Source organism: Biomphalaria glabrata, chromosome 2 (assembly GCF_947242115.1).
Source record: "Biomphalaria glabrata chromosome 2, xgBioGlab47.1, whole genome shotgun sequence".
NCBI classification, from domain to species: Eukaryota; Metazoa; Mollusca; class Gastropoda; family Planorbidae; genus Biomphalaria; species Biomphalaria glabrata.
Genome location: NC_074712.1, coordinates 12,903,672 through 12,922,073, shown reverse-complemented (window position 1 = coordinate 12,922,073; position 18,402 = coordinate 12,903,672). Strand labels below are relative to the sequence as shown.

General features: G+C 32.8%; 1 protein-coding gene and 1 long non-coding RNA gene across 7 annotated transcripts in view; one reads left to right on the top strand and one right to left on the bottom strand.

The window, feature by feature from the left end:
* Positions 1–18,402, bottom strand: part of LOC106051953 (mucin-17-like) — a 40,585-nt gene that overhangs the window by 11,196 nt on the left and 10,987 nt on the right. For 3 of the 6 annotated variants that reach the window (XM_056019125.1, XM_056019124.1, XM_056019130.1), the window contains 9 exons: positions 17,721–17,853; positions 17,405–17,494; positions 13,867–13,946; positions 12,286–12,340; positions 10,972–11,125; positions 9,493–9,629; positions 7,210–7,304; positions 2,874–3,011; positions 977–2,512 (listed from right to left, as the gene is read on the bottom strand). In XM_056019125.1, the coding sequence (XP_055875100.1) occupies positions 977–2,512; positions 2,874–3,011; positions 7,210–7,304; positions 9,493–9,629; positions 10,972–11,125; positions 12,286–12,340 (2,115 nt within the window). In that variant the 5' untranslated portion in view covers positions 13,867–13,946; positions 17,405–17,494; positions 17,721–17,853. Of the gene's footprint in view, positions 1–976; positions 2,513–2,873; positions 3,012–7,209; positions 7,305–9,492; positions 9,630–10,971; positions 11,126–12,285; positions 12,341–13,866; positions 13,947–17,404; positions 17,495–17,720; positions 17,854–18,192; positions 18,301–18,402 lie in introns of those variants that run through there. The other 3 variants (XM_056019127.1, XM_056019126.1, XM_056019128.1) reach the window with 2 other exon arrangements.
* Positions 8,022–9,291, top strand: LOC106051954 (uncharacterized). The gene is made up of 2 exons (XR_001214955.2): positions 8,022–8,209; positions 8,754–9,291. It is a non-coding gene; the product is annotated as an uncharacterized LOC106051954 (long non-coding RNA).

Below are 18,402 nucleotides of genomic sequence, written 5' to 3'. Positions count from 1 at the left end.
TTAATTCGAGATTGGGTGTGGGAAAAATGTGTAAAAAATTTTTACCATACAGACAGACAGACAGAATGAGCTGATATAAGCTTTGTAAAAAAAGGACTATTTCAATATGTTTATAAGAGTAAGTCATAACAGACAACTTTCATTATTTTTTTATTTTAAAGTCCTTGTAGATTGTAAAAGTTAAACAAGAACAAAAACATGATATCAAAATTAATGGACTGAGATGACAATGAAATAGTCTTGAGCAGTTAGCAATACAATCTATTTAAATCTAAAACATTAGCTAATGGAGCCATTTTGAGCCAGTTAAGTTTGTGCTGGAATATTAAAAGATTTGCTTTAGAAGTATTACGGAGATTTACTTTTTAAAAAATCCATCAACCATGCTCTTATTCAGAACTATATTTTATTTAAAGCCAGTATATCTAACGCGCACGTCTTGCAAGAGTGTCCGCAGCTCCGGGAAGACGTATCTAGTGGTTCACTATGTTTGTATGGAAGCTATGAGGCACTACGCCAAACAGCAGAGTTCCTTACCAGGGCACTACGGGAGACCTAGGTCTCCCTGCCTTGTCACCAATTGGAGTTCATCTCAGTATATCTAACTTACTTAAAATCTATAACTTATTCAAAAAAAAAAATCATTTAAATCCAAAGTAGTTTACAATTGAACCTAGACGAAACTTGAATACAAAAGTGAAGCTTAGTACTGAAACAATAAATCATGTAAACATGTTGCATATATTAAACATGTCAACATGTTACATATATTATGACAAAGCTGAATTTGGGAGAGACATATGACAGTATGATCTCTAGAAACAGAACCAATTAACACTATGGAATGGATCTATTTTTTTTTCAAAGTGGTGTAGTTGAGTTGGAGGTTTATGCCCTTGCATTTTCTCTCATTAAAAATATTGTCTTCTAGTTGTGCCATTATATATGTAACATTTATATAGCAAATGAAACTTACTAGTAAACAGTCTGGCCTGACTTCTGTTGGCGAATCACTGGCCAAAGTGTCCTTGGTAAAAACCTTAGGAATGTTCACCTGTGTAGTGTTAGGTTTTGACTGGTTTGGTTCCAACTGAGATGAAGAGGTTGCGACAATGACCTCTATTGACTCTGACTCCTGCTTTTTGGCTGCATTTGCAGGGTAAATTTTAACCTTACTGGAATGGTTTGATAATGATATGTCAGTTGCCTCTTTGCCATCTTTAGATTCCAATCTTGCTGCCTCATTTGCTGAGCAAAGTTTATGGCTTGAGCCCTTATAGTCCTTTGTTTGAGATATGATGACTATTGATGGTTGACTTATTGCTGTGATGCTATCTGTAGAACCCTGTCTTTGGGGCACACATGCAGAGTCAAAATTAGACTGGTTTAAATGATCTAATGATGGTGTACAAGTTGTCACACAGACCTCAGAATTCTGCTTTTTGGCTGAAATTGTAGTGCAAACTTTTGCCTTACTTGAACCATTATTCAAACGGCTTGATAATAGCACATCACATTTCTCTTTGCCTTCTTTAGATTCTTCTGCCAAGCAAAGTTTAGACTGGCTATTACCTTTTTTCAAACAGCTTAATATCGGAGAATGTTTTAAGCCATTGTCTATATTAGAATCACATATTTGGGCCACAGGTGCAGGGCAAAGTCTAGATTGGTTTGAGTCCTCATTCAAAATGGCTAATGCTGGATGACTAGTTAACTCTAAACCATTTCTTTGAGACACATGTGCAGACTCAAATTTAGACTGATTTAAATGATCTGATGATGGTGGACAAGCTGGAACATTGACCTCTGAAGAATTCTGCTTTTCAGCTGTAGTTGCCAAATCACTTTCAGTACAATCGCTATTTGTCTCTTCTTTTTTTTTCTTGTAATCTAAAAGACTGATCTTTTTTTTTTCTTTGATTTTTTTGGACTCAGATTTGGAATTAGTTTTTAAGCAACTAACAATAGGTTTGCACAGTGTTTGATGTTTATATTCTGACCATGAGCTGCTATTAAGAGATAAAGCACATGATGCCTGCTTTAGGGCAGATGGAAAAGGATTTTGCGGAATGGAGTTTAGAGCTCTTAGCCGAGGATCTACACATTTCTGTGAAAACTTTGTAGCATTAGTGTTGTTTTCTGTGTTCTTAGCATTTTTACCAGACTGTGAGATGCCTGATGGCTCAGGTGGAAGTAGCGGTTGATAGGGTTTGGGTACTTTATTAGTTGGTGACTCAAGGCCATCAGTCAAAGTGGCAGACTTTTCAAGGCTGATTTTGAAAGATGTTGATGAGCCTTTGGATGACTTGTTTTTTTTCTTTTTTTTAACTGGAGGGCAGGTCTGACTTACATCTTTGCTTGTCAGTGTGGATGAATAGGTTAAAGGTTTTGAATTCAAGCCAGTAGTCCACAAACATTTAGGAAGTTTTCTTACTTTCAAAACAGCATATGGAAGGCAATGTCTGGGATATTTGGCGGGCACACAATCATCTGTATACTCATACAAATAAATCTGAAAAACAAAATGTTCTTCATTAGTCAAAAATAAATAATACTTTGAAAAGAGGTGAATTATGATGTTAACAATAATTGTAGATGGGACTTTTGACTTTTATATCTCAAACAATCAGCAGAATGATAATGTGATGGATATTAAAGTTATATGATTTTATTTCTCAAGGATTAACTATACTGTTTCTTTAAAAAAAACAAAAAACATTAAGTCTTGTTGCTCTCTAATGATTTCATACCATCTTGTAATACTCAGTTTTAACCTACCCCAGGAGTGGATATTGGTTACAAAAAAGATCCTGTGACATACAGTCTACAGTTAAGAAACATCACAACTGTATCAACACTTAGCAGTGACATACCTTAGATCTATTTGTTTGAGTGTACAAGCTATCACTAACATTTGGTGGCACACTGCTGACATGTGAGTCAAAGTTGGGTGTTGGCTCTAAGTTGTTATTAAAAGATATCTTCACACTCTTTGATTTCCCAGCTATGTACTGAAGAAAGAAATAGAAATATTCGAATAGACAAAACAACATTGAAAATGTTTATTTTTGTTTTTAAGAGAGACAATAGTTAGTGGATTCCTTTGTCTTGCATGTCTTTGTCTTCTACATTTTTTACTTGTTTCAATTAGCAGAATGGCTATTTCCTAAAGCCAGGAATGCTTATGCAAACTAATTATAAAGTATTGTTATAAACCTGGTGGTGGCACAGATGGGGGTAGTGGTGTGAGTGTAGTCAGCCGACGCAAATCGCCCCAGGCCAGCGCTAGATGAGCGTTCAACCGTGACAAGTTACGACGATCGGCCGAGACGAGTTAACAACGTGAAGGTTCGAGTAGGATCGGCGTCGTGAACAGAGCTCAGGAGCGTCCCAGAATGGTCGAGCGACGTTCTGTCCGGTTCTAGAAGGCCAGTAGGGACCCTATTTAAAGAGCAGAGGTGTCGCAGTCAAGACGGTTCAGAAAGCGGGTTCACGACAGAAGTTCAGAACACGGTCGACTACAGCACAGTTCAACGGTGTGGTTCTGTACGGAGCATTACGACGGTTCAGTGCGGAGTACTGTCAAGTACAGTTGAGACGAACAGCGTCTTGATCTTGGTCTGTGATCGAGTTCGACACAACGAGCCCAAGTGTGTGAAGTCAGTCCCGAACTGTTGAACCCAGTGCAAGCCCGGAACGAGACAGAGAGGCCAGTGCAAGACTTGATACGGCGGAACGGTGTTATCGGAGAGATATTTGTTATCGCAGAGCTATTTGTACTGTTCTACGTGCTGCCAATTGTACAGTATTGGCTGTTATTTTATTGACATTAAACCTTTACGTTATTATGGAGCCCTGACTTGTCAAGTTCTTTAAGTTGGTGGTGTATGGTGAGATTCGTAACACTGGTGTCAGAAGTGGGATCGGATCGGAACGGATAGGAACGGATCTACTATGGCTCGTCTGAAACTGCTGTACGAACTCGAATTGAAAGAACTGAAGCGAGAGCTACGTGATCGAGGGCTGAAGACAAGTGGAAACAAAGAAACCTTACAAGCACGCCTCCGGGAAGACATAATGGAAGAAGAGGAAGATCCAGACACGTATCTTTTTCAAGTAGAACCAGATATGGAGGAACTCTTGAGCTCAATGCTAGGAAACATCAATTCCAAGATAGATGCCATGGACACCAAGGTAGATGCCAAGATAGATGTCATTGTCTCGGGAATCAAAACCGAGTTAGTGGCTTTGAACCAACGCATTCCTGCTGTGGAGGAGAGAATCACCAATACTGATGTTTGTCCAGATGATAAAACCAGTGAGAGGAGCCTTGGTGGTGATCATGAAAACACAGTGAAACCTGACAAAGCCGTTGAGAGACATATGCAAGTCGAGAGATACCAGCCAGGTCCAGACCTAACAGACGTTGGTTTAGCTGCCAAGACTGGAGATGAAAGTCCTGATGGTGGTGAAGAGAATCCAAGGAAGCTTGACGTTGAAGTTGATGGACATTCGCACAATGAAAGTCATCGACCAGGTCTGAAACCAATAGGCGATTGTCCCGATACTGAGATGAGAGAGAGAGGTCCTGATGGTGGTGAAGAAAGCCGAATGGAGCCTGAAGCTGAAGACGAGGGACCTTTGCACGAGGAGTGTTACCAACCTGCCCCACAAGCATGCCCTCCAGACAAGGCTGAAGATGATGACCTGTCCCACAATTCCCTGTCCTGTGGATTTGAAGCCTGTACCAGTCCTTCTTCGCAAAGCCCTATGAAGCCACCTCTTTGGACAACAATCTTGGTAATCCCTGCCCTTACATCCTATACCTCTCCATGTGTCAAGTGGCTGTCCTCAGTACCGACCGACAAGAGAGCGATGCAACCACAACGTCACTGCAACAAGAGGACGATCAACTGGAGGAAAAGAAGAAGGCGGCGTTTGCGTAGTCCAACGTGCATTGTGATTCTACCAAGAAATAACTGCAGCCACATGAAGACCAACTGGCGGAGAAGAAGAAGGCTACTTTTGTTGAGTGCAACATGGATGACGATGCGACAACGACATCGATGCAACCTGATGAAGGCTAACTGGAGGAGCATTACGACGGTTCAGTGCGGAGTACTGTCAAGTACAGTTGAGACGAACGGCGTCTTGATCTTGGTCTGTGATCAAGTCCGACACAACGAGCCCAAGTGTGTGAAGTCAGTCCCGAACTGTTGAACCCAGTGCAAGCCCGGAACGAGACGGAGAGGCCAGTGCAAGACTTGATACGGCGGAACGGTGTTATCGGAGAGATATTTGTTATCGCAGAGCTATTTGTACTGTTCTATGTGCTGCCAATTGTACAGTATTGGCTGTTATTTTATTGACATTAAACCTTTACGTTATTTTGGAGCCCTGACTTGTCAAGTTCTTTAAGTTGGTGGTGTATGGTGCAGTTTGCAGAGAGCCTGGATAGTGAGATTCGTAACAGTATGTTAGCTTTAGTTTTATTATCATTATGGGTTATACTATCTTCTTTTTTTTTTTAAATAGATTTCAATTTTATCATTAATCTTTATGATTATATTGTTTATGTATTCATTCTGCTAAGTTTTATTCTAGTGTTTAAAAAAATTTATATCTTTCAATTTTCTGAATAGAGTTTTCTTTCAGTTCTTTTAATTTGGTATAAAGCCAACAGTCATTTTGTTTCATGACTGTTTAATTGGTATTAAATTTTCCTTTTTTGCTTTAAGTTTTGATGCTAGTTCAGAGGTGACCAACTGACTGGTTTACAACTTTTTTTTGTCCACCTAGAAGTGAGTGCTGTAAGTTAATGCAACCTGGTCTAAATAAGACTGCCAGAGAAAGAGTTTTCATTTTCAGCATTTCTTATTTCATGATATAATGGTTTATAGTCTTAATGTCAAAATCTACCATTTATATATCAAGGTTTTGATCTTGATTGTTGATGTTTTAAATTAATGACAGGGAGGCTAAAGTCTGGATGAACAACAAAATACAATTCATTCTTTATTTTTAAAGACTGGTCAATCTTTACAGAGGTCTTGCATTTACACTACACTAAAATTTGAAGCTATTAATATACTGCATGATGTTGAGGTGGTTTTAATTTTTCAAAGAGATGACCCAATGTTTTTTGAGCATTTCTGCTATCAGTGTGTTTGTTTTAATAGTTAACAGACCTCTTTATGTTTAGTTGATCTATCTTTTCTAAAAAATTTCCATCAGTATTGAACATTTCTTAATCTGGATGAAACCTAGTTTCTGTGCTAAAATTAAGTATAACTTTTGCATTTCTAAGATGTCTATGCTGTTTTGTTTTACATACTTTGAAGGTAGATCACTATGATGCTTAGATACGTCTGCTTTAGCACCAGTACATGACAGTGCTTGTTGTTTTTGTTTAGCTTTAGAAGGTCTGAAAGGAGTGGATTTAGCTAGTCATTTGTATTCTGAATTAGAAATTGTGTTTGTCAAGATAGGAATGATTTATACAACTGCTCCTTCTTCCCTAGTTAATATTAAAGCATAGTAGGTAAGACATATTTGCATCAAAGGAGTCAAACTGTCCTGATGTAAACTATATAAAGTGCCATGATGCCTCCTTGTTACCTAATAAATAATAAACTTGAATGCTCATGTGCATATATTGCAATCTAGCATTTATCATATATAGGCGTCACAGAGAATGGTCATCTTTTGATTTTTTTGTACCTACTTTTTTTTTTTTTACAAAAATTACCTTAATCATGGTTTGATCTCCGGACATTAACATTAAAAGTGATATTTTTCTTTCTGTTTTGTCCATTCTTATTTCTAAAAGCATTGTTTAAGTTTTATGTCTAGATTTTTTCAATTTGTGCACATTTGGTGAGAAGCAAAAAAAAAAAACAAAAAAAAACAACAAAACATCCAGAGTAATTTCATATTAGCTGGTGAAAGCTAATAGATAATTTATATTAATTAGGAATGAAATTGAAACTAAACCACCATGTTTTCAGGTGAGACATAATTTTAGAGTTAATAGCAGAGAAAAGACATTAACTAAATTGTTAGGATTTTTAAGACTAGACATGGCAACTTAAGTGAAGTTTCTAATAAAGCTATTCAATCATATGACAATGTCTGAAACAGTCTAAGTAGCGTCTCCTACATTTATAACATTTTATTATCTTAAAAGTCAATATAAATAATTTTGTCTACCTTAAAAATGAAAATCTCTTTCACATCAACAAAGAAGGAACTTTCCAATTCCACATCAAAATACCGAGACAAGTAAATGCCACAGCGACTTTCACCTGTTGACAAATGTGAAATTCAAAATGCACAAATAAATAAAACACTGGCTATTGTTTTAGAGCCGCCAATTCTAATGCTACTTAACAGTTGTTTGCTTTATAATAATAATAATAATATAGATTTTTTTAAAAAAGGTTAAGATTTGGCAAATTAAATGAGCAAAATCATTATTTTCTTATTTGTTTCCTTTTTTTTGGTTACTAGTTATAGTCAAAGACAAAAAACACTGTGTACTAGTTAATTCGAGTTTTAAATAAAAAAAAACTTTGTAAGATATCAGATGTGGCCAAAAGGAATTATTTAATATTTTGAGATAATAGCGTAATCATTTAGGCAGCATATAACAGCACTAAAATACATTTCATTGTCCCGTCTGAGGTCTAAAATTTTTTGCCCTATACAGGGCTTACCTTAATTTGAGCACATTTTCTTCACCTTCATCTCTCTTTATAGCATTATATTATAATGTTGTTATTATATGATACATGTTAATTCCATCTATTATTTTTTTAGAACTAGGCTTCCGCTTATCTCAACATATACAGATATTTTAAACTGACTGAGTTTAAATAAAAATGAAAACAAAAACTGATATATTAGGTATCAATATATAAAAGATATTTTACTTTACACATAAAGGTCAAAGTAATCAGTGTGTTATCAATGTAGGCCTATTACATAAAGTAACATTTAAATGTCATTTTGATAACTGATAACATATAGATATGTGTAGGACTTAATTATCTTCTCTTTTAAAGTAACATCTGTAATTTATAAGATTAAATCACCAAACATGTCACTTGTTAACAAACAAGTACTCCCATAACTAAACAAAAATCAGCATAGTTTTTCAGCTCCAGAAATTAAACTTGTGGTGATAGTGATTGGATGGCAAGTTTTATAGGTAAGTTTGTAAGACATGGTACAATATTTCTCATGATTCAAACTTAATTTTGCTTGTTGAGACATCAATTTCCATGAACATAAATTGGATATTTGTGATTAAGCACTCACAACTGTCACTGGGACCTATTGTTCAATATAATCAAAGCTCAAAATTGTGTGAAGAAATCCATGTAAAATCCTAGTAACAGTTATCAGTGATGCAGTCTGTAGGTTTAAGTTAATCAATGTATCTACTGAATTAAGCTCCAACATTTATCAAAACAGATATGCCCTTGAACCATGGTCTGATTTGTGAAAAAGAACAATTGGAATATGAGTTATATTTATATTTGGAGAGACTGACATCTACACTGTCACTTATAAGTAAATTCGAGCAATAACTTTCGATTAGGATTATTTTTAAAATAAACTCTAAATTTAAAACACTAATGCTCTACTCATTGACTGTAATAAGGAATACTTTCACTAATAAGATAATGCTGTAAGTGTTACTTAAATATAAATACAGCTATTGCTTTAAAATGAATGTTATGTCTTTGCAGGTAGTTTTTCTCTAAGAAAATTTCAAGATTGTGTTTTGCCCAGAATAAAAGGGTGAGACTTTCAGCAAGATAATTCTACAAAAACATTTTTAGCAAGCACAATACTTCTTCACTCACACAACTTCATTAATATGTCAGATGAAACCGATGCTTGTGCCGTTGTGTGCATGGCATTGGAAATATGTTGCACACTTTGTGAATTTGTACATATTTGCTGCCGTGCCGCAGAGGAGGATAAAGAGCAGCTAAACTCTACACAGCTTTCGAGCACAGAGATCAACATCTCTAAGCAACCAGAATAATGTGTTTTTTTTATCTGAATGTACAAAATTATCTTAGAAACTTTAATATCAAATAATGATATTATAGTAATGCCAAAATATAAACATTGTAATAATTTCTGCATTTATAAATAAATGTCAACAGAGAATACAAAATAAAATTGTTTGGAGTTCTGATAAAATACTAGTTGTATAAGTTATTTGGTACAATACTAGTTGTATAAATTATTTGGTACAATAAAAGTTGTATAAGTTTTCTTTTAGATTTCAATCATAAGAAATACATCCCTTTCTTTCAATATTACATTTATAATTTGTTTGGTATATTAGTTTCTGTAATTAAGTTTTCATAAAAGAAAATATGAATCATCTAAAAAAAAAATGTTTGTATATAAATTATAAAGCCATTTTTTTTAAGTATGCTGAGAATAACTGCCAATTGGTATAAAAGTACTCACCCAGGCCATTGAAAGTAATGTTTCCTATAGACAGGCCACATTTGGCTATCTCTCTCATTGGTATTCTATGACATAAGAAACCATAATCTTCCTTGAAGGAAACATTGCTACGTCCTCTGATCTCAGATTTCTTTGCTCTAAAAACATAAACAAAAATACATGACCATAGTCCATAATTTTATAATATTAAGGCCTAATATTATTTATCAATTTTGAGACTATTTTTAAATTGCTTATAGTGTCAAAGGATTAAATCTCAAACATATAAATTCATAGATGAAGAGGTATGACTGATGCTCAGGAAGAACTAAAGCTCAAATGATGATGGCTGGTTTTGTCAGACAATGTCAAAAATGGCAATGAAAATGGACATTTAATTTTTAAAAAAGTAAATAATTAAATGAAAAGTCCCAACCACCATAATGACAAAAAATTCCAAAAATTTATTTTTGTCTGTTGTTTGTTTTAAAAATGTTTTACATGTTTCGGATCTTCCTTCAGAGTTGAAGATTATTTGCTTCCTATCCAAACCTCCTGCAGACAACAGGGGATGGGAGCGGGCAAGATTTGAACACGAGACCATCGATAAGTCTAAACAATAATACAGCACGCAAGCCGCATGACCAGGAAGCCATCCATGTTATGAGAATTATGTAGATGGCTGAACAGAAACAGTCAAAAAGGCAAAAAAAGATTTCTTGCTGAACTGTTTTGTATTTCAAACGAATCTCTGAAGATATGTAGGTATCCTAACTAAGTGAAGGTAGATGACACCTAATGCTTCTTATTGAATCATTGAAGATAAGTAAGTAGCCAAAGTAGCACAGTGAGTGAGGATGATAATGTTTGATGCTTCATTGCAAAATAAAAAAGTGAGTAGAGACTACTACAAATTTATATTAAGCACTATAGATTCCCACCTTCCATAAAGTCCACTAGGTAATAGGTGACAAGGGCACCATTTTCCCATTGACTGTTAGAAAGAATATTAACCAACTGCCATATATGGACCGGGAGCTCTTCACCCCAAGTCCTGCCTAAAGGTTCCACAATGGTAGGGAAAAATACTCTGTTGGGTTGTACCATATATGTAGTGCACCGTGATCTGTTCAAGGTCACTCACTACAGCAGCACTAACCACTGGGAATTTTTTACTTTTCCTATACTGTAACCACCACTATTTCAGCTATGGGTCTGTAATGACAGTCCCCTACATGAATTGACATGACAGACTTGGTTGACTGGTTGCAGAGTCTCTGTTCCATCCTCACCCCGAATGAAATAAAAAAAGGAGGCCTTGTGATGATCATTTTATCTTTGAAAACTGAATGATCATTTTATCTTTGATAACTGAATACTAAGTATTAAATTTAATGCATCACAAATGATGAAAATTGCTTTTTTTTTTCTGCTTTTAACTTACAATATCAGATTGAAAAAATTGAATTCAAACATATATGATATTTTATTAAAACTCACATATAAGATTTGTTCAACTCAGAGTTGTGGATCATTAAAATTTCCAGAACCTCAATTTGGTCACAGTAAGTGATGTCTAAACAACATTTTTTGATATCTTCTAGTAGAATATTGGAGTCTCTACTGCTCAAACTCACTTTCTGAATGTGTCCTTCTAAGAATCAGAAAACATAATATAATGAAATAAATGCGTGAAGCAAAATGTTTAATTAAAAAAACTGTAGAACTGATATTCACTAGACTCATAAACATTGTATCCATTATTTCATGTTTATTGTTCAGCCTTGGTAAGTTCTATGAATTTAAATATTCAAGGTCTTAAGATCTATGATGTTGAGTCTACTTGAATTTGTAATCCAACTTATTTTCAAGAGTCCTTATCTATAGAAGAACCAATGATTTCTTCTTTTTTTTTTATCTAAGACCAAGCATTCAGTAAATTTAGAGGGTTGTTTTATTTTCTATTTATACATGACACCTTTAATCAAGTAGAAAACTAATGTTCCTTCACCTTTTTTTTAAAATTATATAATAACCAACTCATAAAATAAATTATTTTATATAACTTTGTAAACAACTTGACAAAATAAAAAAAAACATCCAATTTAGAAAGCAATTGTATTCTATGTTTTAGGGTTAAGGTTTTTACTATTCCTCAATTTCTTGACTCATGAATCCACAGTCATTGGCATTAGTTTTATATTTTAAGAAATTTTTTTTTCCTCACATATCTACTGATGTCAAAAGTATATTTAAGAGCTAAATACAACTTAGGCAATCCATTATTTTTCCTATCTTGTTAAGGCATAAATAATTAAGCCCACTATTTGTTTTAGCTTTGAATAGGGCCTCGCAGTGTAAACAAAAATCTACATATGAGTAAAACAGCCAGTTTAGGGCCACTGCTCTGACTTTATTTTTCTTAAGCTATTTGTTAAAGGTTAATACTTTTTAAAGGTATATTAAGTCCATGTTTTTCTATTCCTATTAGGCTTGGTTAGCCTTTTCCTAATGATAGAAAAACTACTGATCCAATGTTCTACACCAAAATCACAGTGGTTTTATCTTTTAGATTTGAGGAATCGCTGACAACTTTGATTGGTTTACCTTGTATTCAATACAAAAAGAAACTCTTACAATATGAGCTTGATGCTCAAACAGATTTTAAGATTTAAGATGCAAACATAAATTGTGTATATGAAAACAACTAATTATAATTATGCTTAAAAGAGAAAGAGAGAGGGAACCAGAGAGAAATAGAAAGAGGAATAGAGAGATAAAAGAGTAATAAGAAGTTATGGATAATATAATTACCTCTATGAGTGACACCTTTTATTTTTGGAATGTTAAATTTCTGTAAAGGCTCCATCTACAAGAAGTGTACAGTCTAGATTACTATTGATTCCATCCAAACACAAGTGCATTTAATATTAAGCAAAGACAATAAAATAGTTGATCATAATATCAACCACATTATATACAGCAAAGGAAACAGTTTTATCAGGCTAGAATGACAAAACTAGAAAACTTTTAAAACCATCTGTTGAGCCTATTGGTTTAGTCTCATTTCATCTTTATTTATTAAATCCATTTTATTATGAGAATTTAAAAAAGTATTGATGATGATGCTTAATTTTGTTTTACAATTGGTCAGTGGTTGGCAAAAACTACTTTTTACTGAGAATTGTTGCATGTGTTTTTACATTGTTTTCTCCTCTTATTCTGGGTTATGATTTACATGTATAAAGTTTATGTGCATTACAAATTCTAAAAAAAGAAAAACAATTAGTGTTTAAAAAGAAAAACAAATCAACAAGAAATCAATATGATGAATACAGGTTATAATATCTTCTAGTGAAGCAATACAAGTAACCCTAGCTATATTGCAAATTAGTATTGAATGTTTGTAAGCCAAAAACTATTGATATATTGAAATCCAGATAATTCGAAGTTGCAAAAATTAGAGTTCCCTTCACTTAAAATTCTTTTCATTTTTTTCTTTCCTTATATTTAATAACAACAACAAAAAAAGAAGTGTGTGACATATCATGTTTTACTCCACTGTTCATCTTAGCCAATACTTAATGGAGTGAGACCTGAAGAACCACCATTACCACCATAAAAAAAAATCCAGGCATTCATCAATTCTTATGATCCGCTGACCAGACAAGATCCCGAATGAGGAAATGTGAAAAGAACAAAGCAGCAGCCCATAGAAGTACCGTATTTCCATGGGTTATACAAGTTTTTACAAACAAATGGAAGCTGTGCCAGGTAAAAACAAAGGTGTGGGGTGAACACATTTTTTTTTACTCATAAACATAGCATACTAGAAACTATGGACATCTCAACATAAGTCTCTGGCGCAGAGAATCTTTAATATACAAGTAATTCAGTAATACATTGTGACAAGTTTAAGGCAAGTCAGCTATGCAAATGCTGGGTATATAAGGGTGCAGGTTGTACTATTTTGTTTTTATTTATTTTGTAATTTGTGCAGGGTTTATGTGTATGTGGGTTGTAGGCTTGGAAATATGGTAGATATCCTTCACAGATGCTAGAGATGGATAAATCGCAACCTTGCCAAGTCTGCACATACAACATAACAAGGCAAGCCCTTACCAGGACTCTCCCCCCCCCCCCCCTCCGGGAGAGAGGAATAATAATACATGACAACACAATTTGGAAATAGATGCCAAGCAGATGGGCGGGGACAGTTAAAGAGACTCACCCAGAACCGAGACACCCAAAGGAAGCTGGTTGGTGGCCTATGCCCCAGACAGGCCCACAGGCAGAGTTGAAATGACTGTTTATCTTAAAGCTTTCTGAGCAGACATCATTGAATTTCACAGTACCCATAAAATTATAGTGGAAAGAATTATTACTTATATATACCTGAGATCCAGTGAAAGTAGTGAATAAAATTCTATGTTACATGTGGGTGTTCAGGCTGACATTGTTGAATCAGTAAGGACCTATTAAATAAATAAATAAAAGATAGATTTGATTATAAACATTAATAGAAAATGTGTATAGCAAGTAGGTATATTTGCATAAAGTTATATTTATACATATTATTTCAAATTTGTAAACAAAAGCTACAATTCTGAACTATCTTAATCCATTATTGAAAATTGGTTTTAGTACCAGTCATCCAAAACAAGACACAATCACAAAATAGTTTATTTGTGGAATCAGGAATGTAAAGCTTTATGCCAAAAACATTATGCCAAACTAATTTTTTTTAAAAATACTAATGAAAGACTTATTTCCCCATTGTATTATCATGATTAGTAAATATAATGTAAATGAAAAAACAACAATTAAGTGAGTTAGCTAATTAAAGCAAACCCTCATACTGAGTGTTGATATAGAAGCTAAAATTATAATTTAACAAAAAAACTAAAATTAGAGAGCTAATGATTCTTCTAGAACTTTTCTTTACTGTGTTTTTTTTTTCTTTACATTTAAAATTATGGACATCTGATACCTTCTTGGAGGAATCTTATTGTAATTTCCAAAGTCCACATAACTACATATAAACAAGAGTCATAGTTGACTAAATGTTCGTAATTAAAGATGTGCATCAGTTAAGTACTAGTTCAAGTATATATCTATAAGTGTGTATAATTACTATTTCTAAAATGTTGTGACTATCTACAAAGTGTACCACAAACAAACATTGATGATTAGAAAGCCACAAAAAAGGACCATTTCTAGAACTTATTAAATCTAAGTTACAAAGCTTATATCAACTCACTCTGACTGCCTAATAAAAAGTTTGTACACTCCCAATTTCGGATCAAGCTAAAATTTTGCACAATTATTTCTTTTACAAGAAACAATTAAAAGAAACAATAAAAAAAATTAAACAATTTATTAATTAATTAATTATTTTGTTCAGTATCTCAAACAAGGGAAAGAAATTTTACTTAACTGATAAGGTGGTATAAGTTGAATTAGCCCCTTTTATACTTTGTAGGTCGCTGCTTTAAAGTTTGAAGCTAACAAGTGATAACTATAAAACCTATTTTAATAAGCAATTGGTTAGTGTAATGGCTTAAGGAGGCTGATGAGGCTTTAGCCCTTGAGTTTGAATTCAGGTTGTTCACCTTTTTTTATAGCACTGCATTTAAAAAGTGATCACCCAGATGTTTTCTGTCTTCCCCAACCCCTTTCCCAACTAATCCTGACAAGTGATAGTATCATAGCGCATTGAGAAAGCTAAAAGCATGAAATTGCACTAAACAAAAACAATTGGTAAAAATATTTATTGTTGTTAGTCTATTGTTGATACAAATTTAAATACATGACTGATATAAACTAATTGATAACTTCACTTAATGTAAGATTTTTTTCTAAGAAGTATTATTTTATGTTTTTCTTTCTAATTAATTGAAACCAAATGTTGGCCTACTCTAATACTATATTGATTGAAGTACCAGTAATTTTCTTACCGGTAAATTTAATTATTTTTTCCTAAAATACAATTGCTCACAAAACTATGTGTTAAATAATTTACAAAAGTTTTTTCTTCATAAGAAAGGAGTCTTAATAAAATCAATATTATGCAAATAAAAAAAATTGTTAAGTTGGCCTAAACTTTTCAATTAATTATGAAGGAAGGGCCTTGACCATGTCATATTTTAAATCAATTTCAATACTGAAGAAATTCCTCAACATATAAAAGAAAGGCTTAAATTAATTTTAAAAAAAATAATTTTTAAATATATGTACTGGTACTTATAAAGAGAAAGTCATTATCATATTTTAAATTTTGTGTTTGGTCAATCAATGATAAAATGAATATGTGAATAAGTATAATTTTAGCATTGGAAGAAAACATAATAATGAGACACATTTTGAAACACATTGATTAACATCTAACATTAAGGAACATACATGTCATCATTTATAAAAAATATTTTTAAAAGATTTTCAAACTAATTTTTCTAAAGAAATATATAATGAATTTGTGAATCCATTCTCATACAATTAATGTCTAACAGATTCATCCCTAACATAATGAAACATACAAGTTCAAGAAAATATTTGTAAAAGTTTCTCATCAAACTAATTTTTCCAAAGAAAAGTATAACATATGTGAATTGCTTTTTATACAATTTTTCCAAAGAATATAACAGATTTTTTAATCCATTTTCATACAATAAACATCTAACAGAGTCATCCCTACCATTTTGAAACCAAAAACTCATCATTCATGAAAATATTTATAGAATTTTCTCAAGAGACTAATGTTTCATATGAAGTACATAAAAAAATACATTTTTGAATCAAAATATTATTTTAAACAAGTTCACCAAAATTAGAAGAATGTGTATAATAAATTTAAAAAGTTTCTCAGTGGTAAAATAAAATTCAACAAATTTGATTTTTATTGTACAACTGAAAGTCTTTTTGCATTCTGTGAGTGTAATAAATGAACTGGTATTTTTTTTTTTTAATTAACCAGTCCAACCATAACCTTCATAGTTTTATTAAGGTATATACCTGATGTATTATAGCGCTTTGGTGAAAACATGCATATAGAGGAAATGGCTATCCAAACAGGAAACACACAATCCCCAGTAGGCTGCCACAGAAGATAGAAAATTGCACGTGAAGGAAATTCAAGAGAGGCTAAGTCAGTTATAATCATCTATTTACCATGCTTTTCTTCACAGCTGTCCTTCCTGCATGAGAACATGTAAAGCTGCCATGAAGTAGGTTATCTCATCTTACAGCCTCACCTCACCAGAAGATACATTTCAGAAGGAATATGATTAAATGAGCTTTGAGTCAACAGAACTCTTCTGGCACCAAAGTCTATAAAGAGCCAAACTCTCACAACAGGCCATTGGGGCAATTTAGCCTTTCTTATGGGCTAAGGGTCTCTTTTGGAGCCACCCCATTACACCATTTAAACTATGAAAATTTGATGCTGATAATTAAAGAATGAAAAACTCAAGAACCATTTTGCTTACTGAAAGATGTGTTTATTTTCACAAAATCATTACTTCACCACAACATATCAAATAAACAGAAATTTTAGAATTAGAAATACAAAAAAACACTCACAATTATATTTTTACTCTACTAAAAAAGTTAGAGTGTATTAGCATACTGAATGCAAATATTTTTCTGCTATTCTATACAAAATTTATTTTTATTTGGAAAAATCTTTAATTAACACTTAATTGATCTAAATCAATAAAATAATATAATGTGATAAAACTAAATAAAAATCCCATAAACCGATATGCCCATAAAAAAAAAATGAAGGCAATAAAACCAACATAAAGCAAATAAATTAAAAAGAAAAAAAAAGGCCAAATACACCAAAAAAAAAAAAAATTAAAATGCTTTCTCCACTTCCATATGGTATACCAGTAGTTATAGAAATATCAAAAAAGTGTTATCTGGTTGTGTTTACTTTTTATTCCTTTTTTGAAGTTTCAATTGAATCACAAAAGTCTTCATTCCTCCTTGTTAATGTCATTGCAGAGCTCCAAAATGTGGAAAACTAGTCATGAAAAAAAAAAAAAAAAAAAAGGTTTGAACTAAGGCTTCACATTAGATAACTAATCATTCAAGCATATCAACTTCAATAGAAAAAGGACACAAAAAAACTAGTATAATGAACACAACGTTGACTGTCTTAAAGGTTTCAATGCAGTAAATACTTAAAAATCACAAAAGTCATACATGGTAGGCCTACTAAAAGATTAATACTGGGGTGTTACCTTTACCTAGATCTATATATTTAAGTCATATCCACAATTATTCAATACCAAAATGCACAGAACATTTTTTGGGCAAAAATTCTCATGCACTGCCAATGCCATCTTGGTTGATCACTGTAACATTTCAACATAGCAGCTACTGAAAAAACAAAATGATTGAAAGCCATTATTTTCTAAACCCACTTGCACATTCTTAGCTATTTTCAAATTCTATCTTTAACCAAGTCAATATTTTGATAAGTTTTATTAAATATTTAATATCCAGCTACTTATCCAGGAAAGCTGGGATTGTTTAATTCAAGTACAAGTTAGTTTTCTATTTCTCTAAATCACATTTATCATTCAATATTTCACCAAAGGATTTGCTGAGTTATTTTATAATGTGTAGCCTACAAGAAGACAAATAGGCCTACTTTATATGAGAGCATATTATTTTATTATGGAGGGCCTATTTGTATAATGGAAATGTTTTGTTTACCTTGCTATGTGTCATGTTCGCCATTGGTGACTGTCCTGGTTTTCTAACAAGTATAACTCATAAAACATGTAGCCATATGTACATAGGCCTATAGGCTATATATATATATATATATATATATATATATATATATATATATATATATATATATATATATATATATATATATATATATATATATAGCGGCGCTTTTTCAAAGCTGTTATTTAG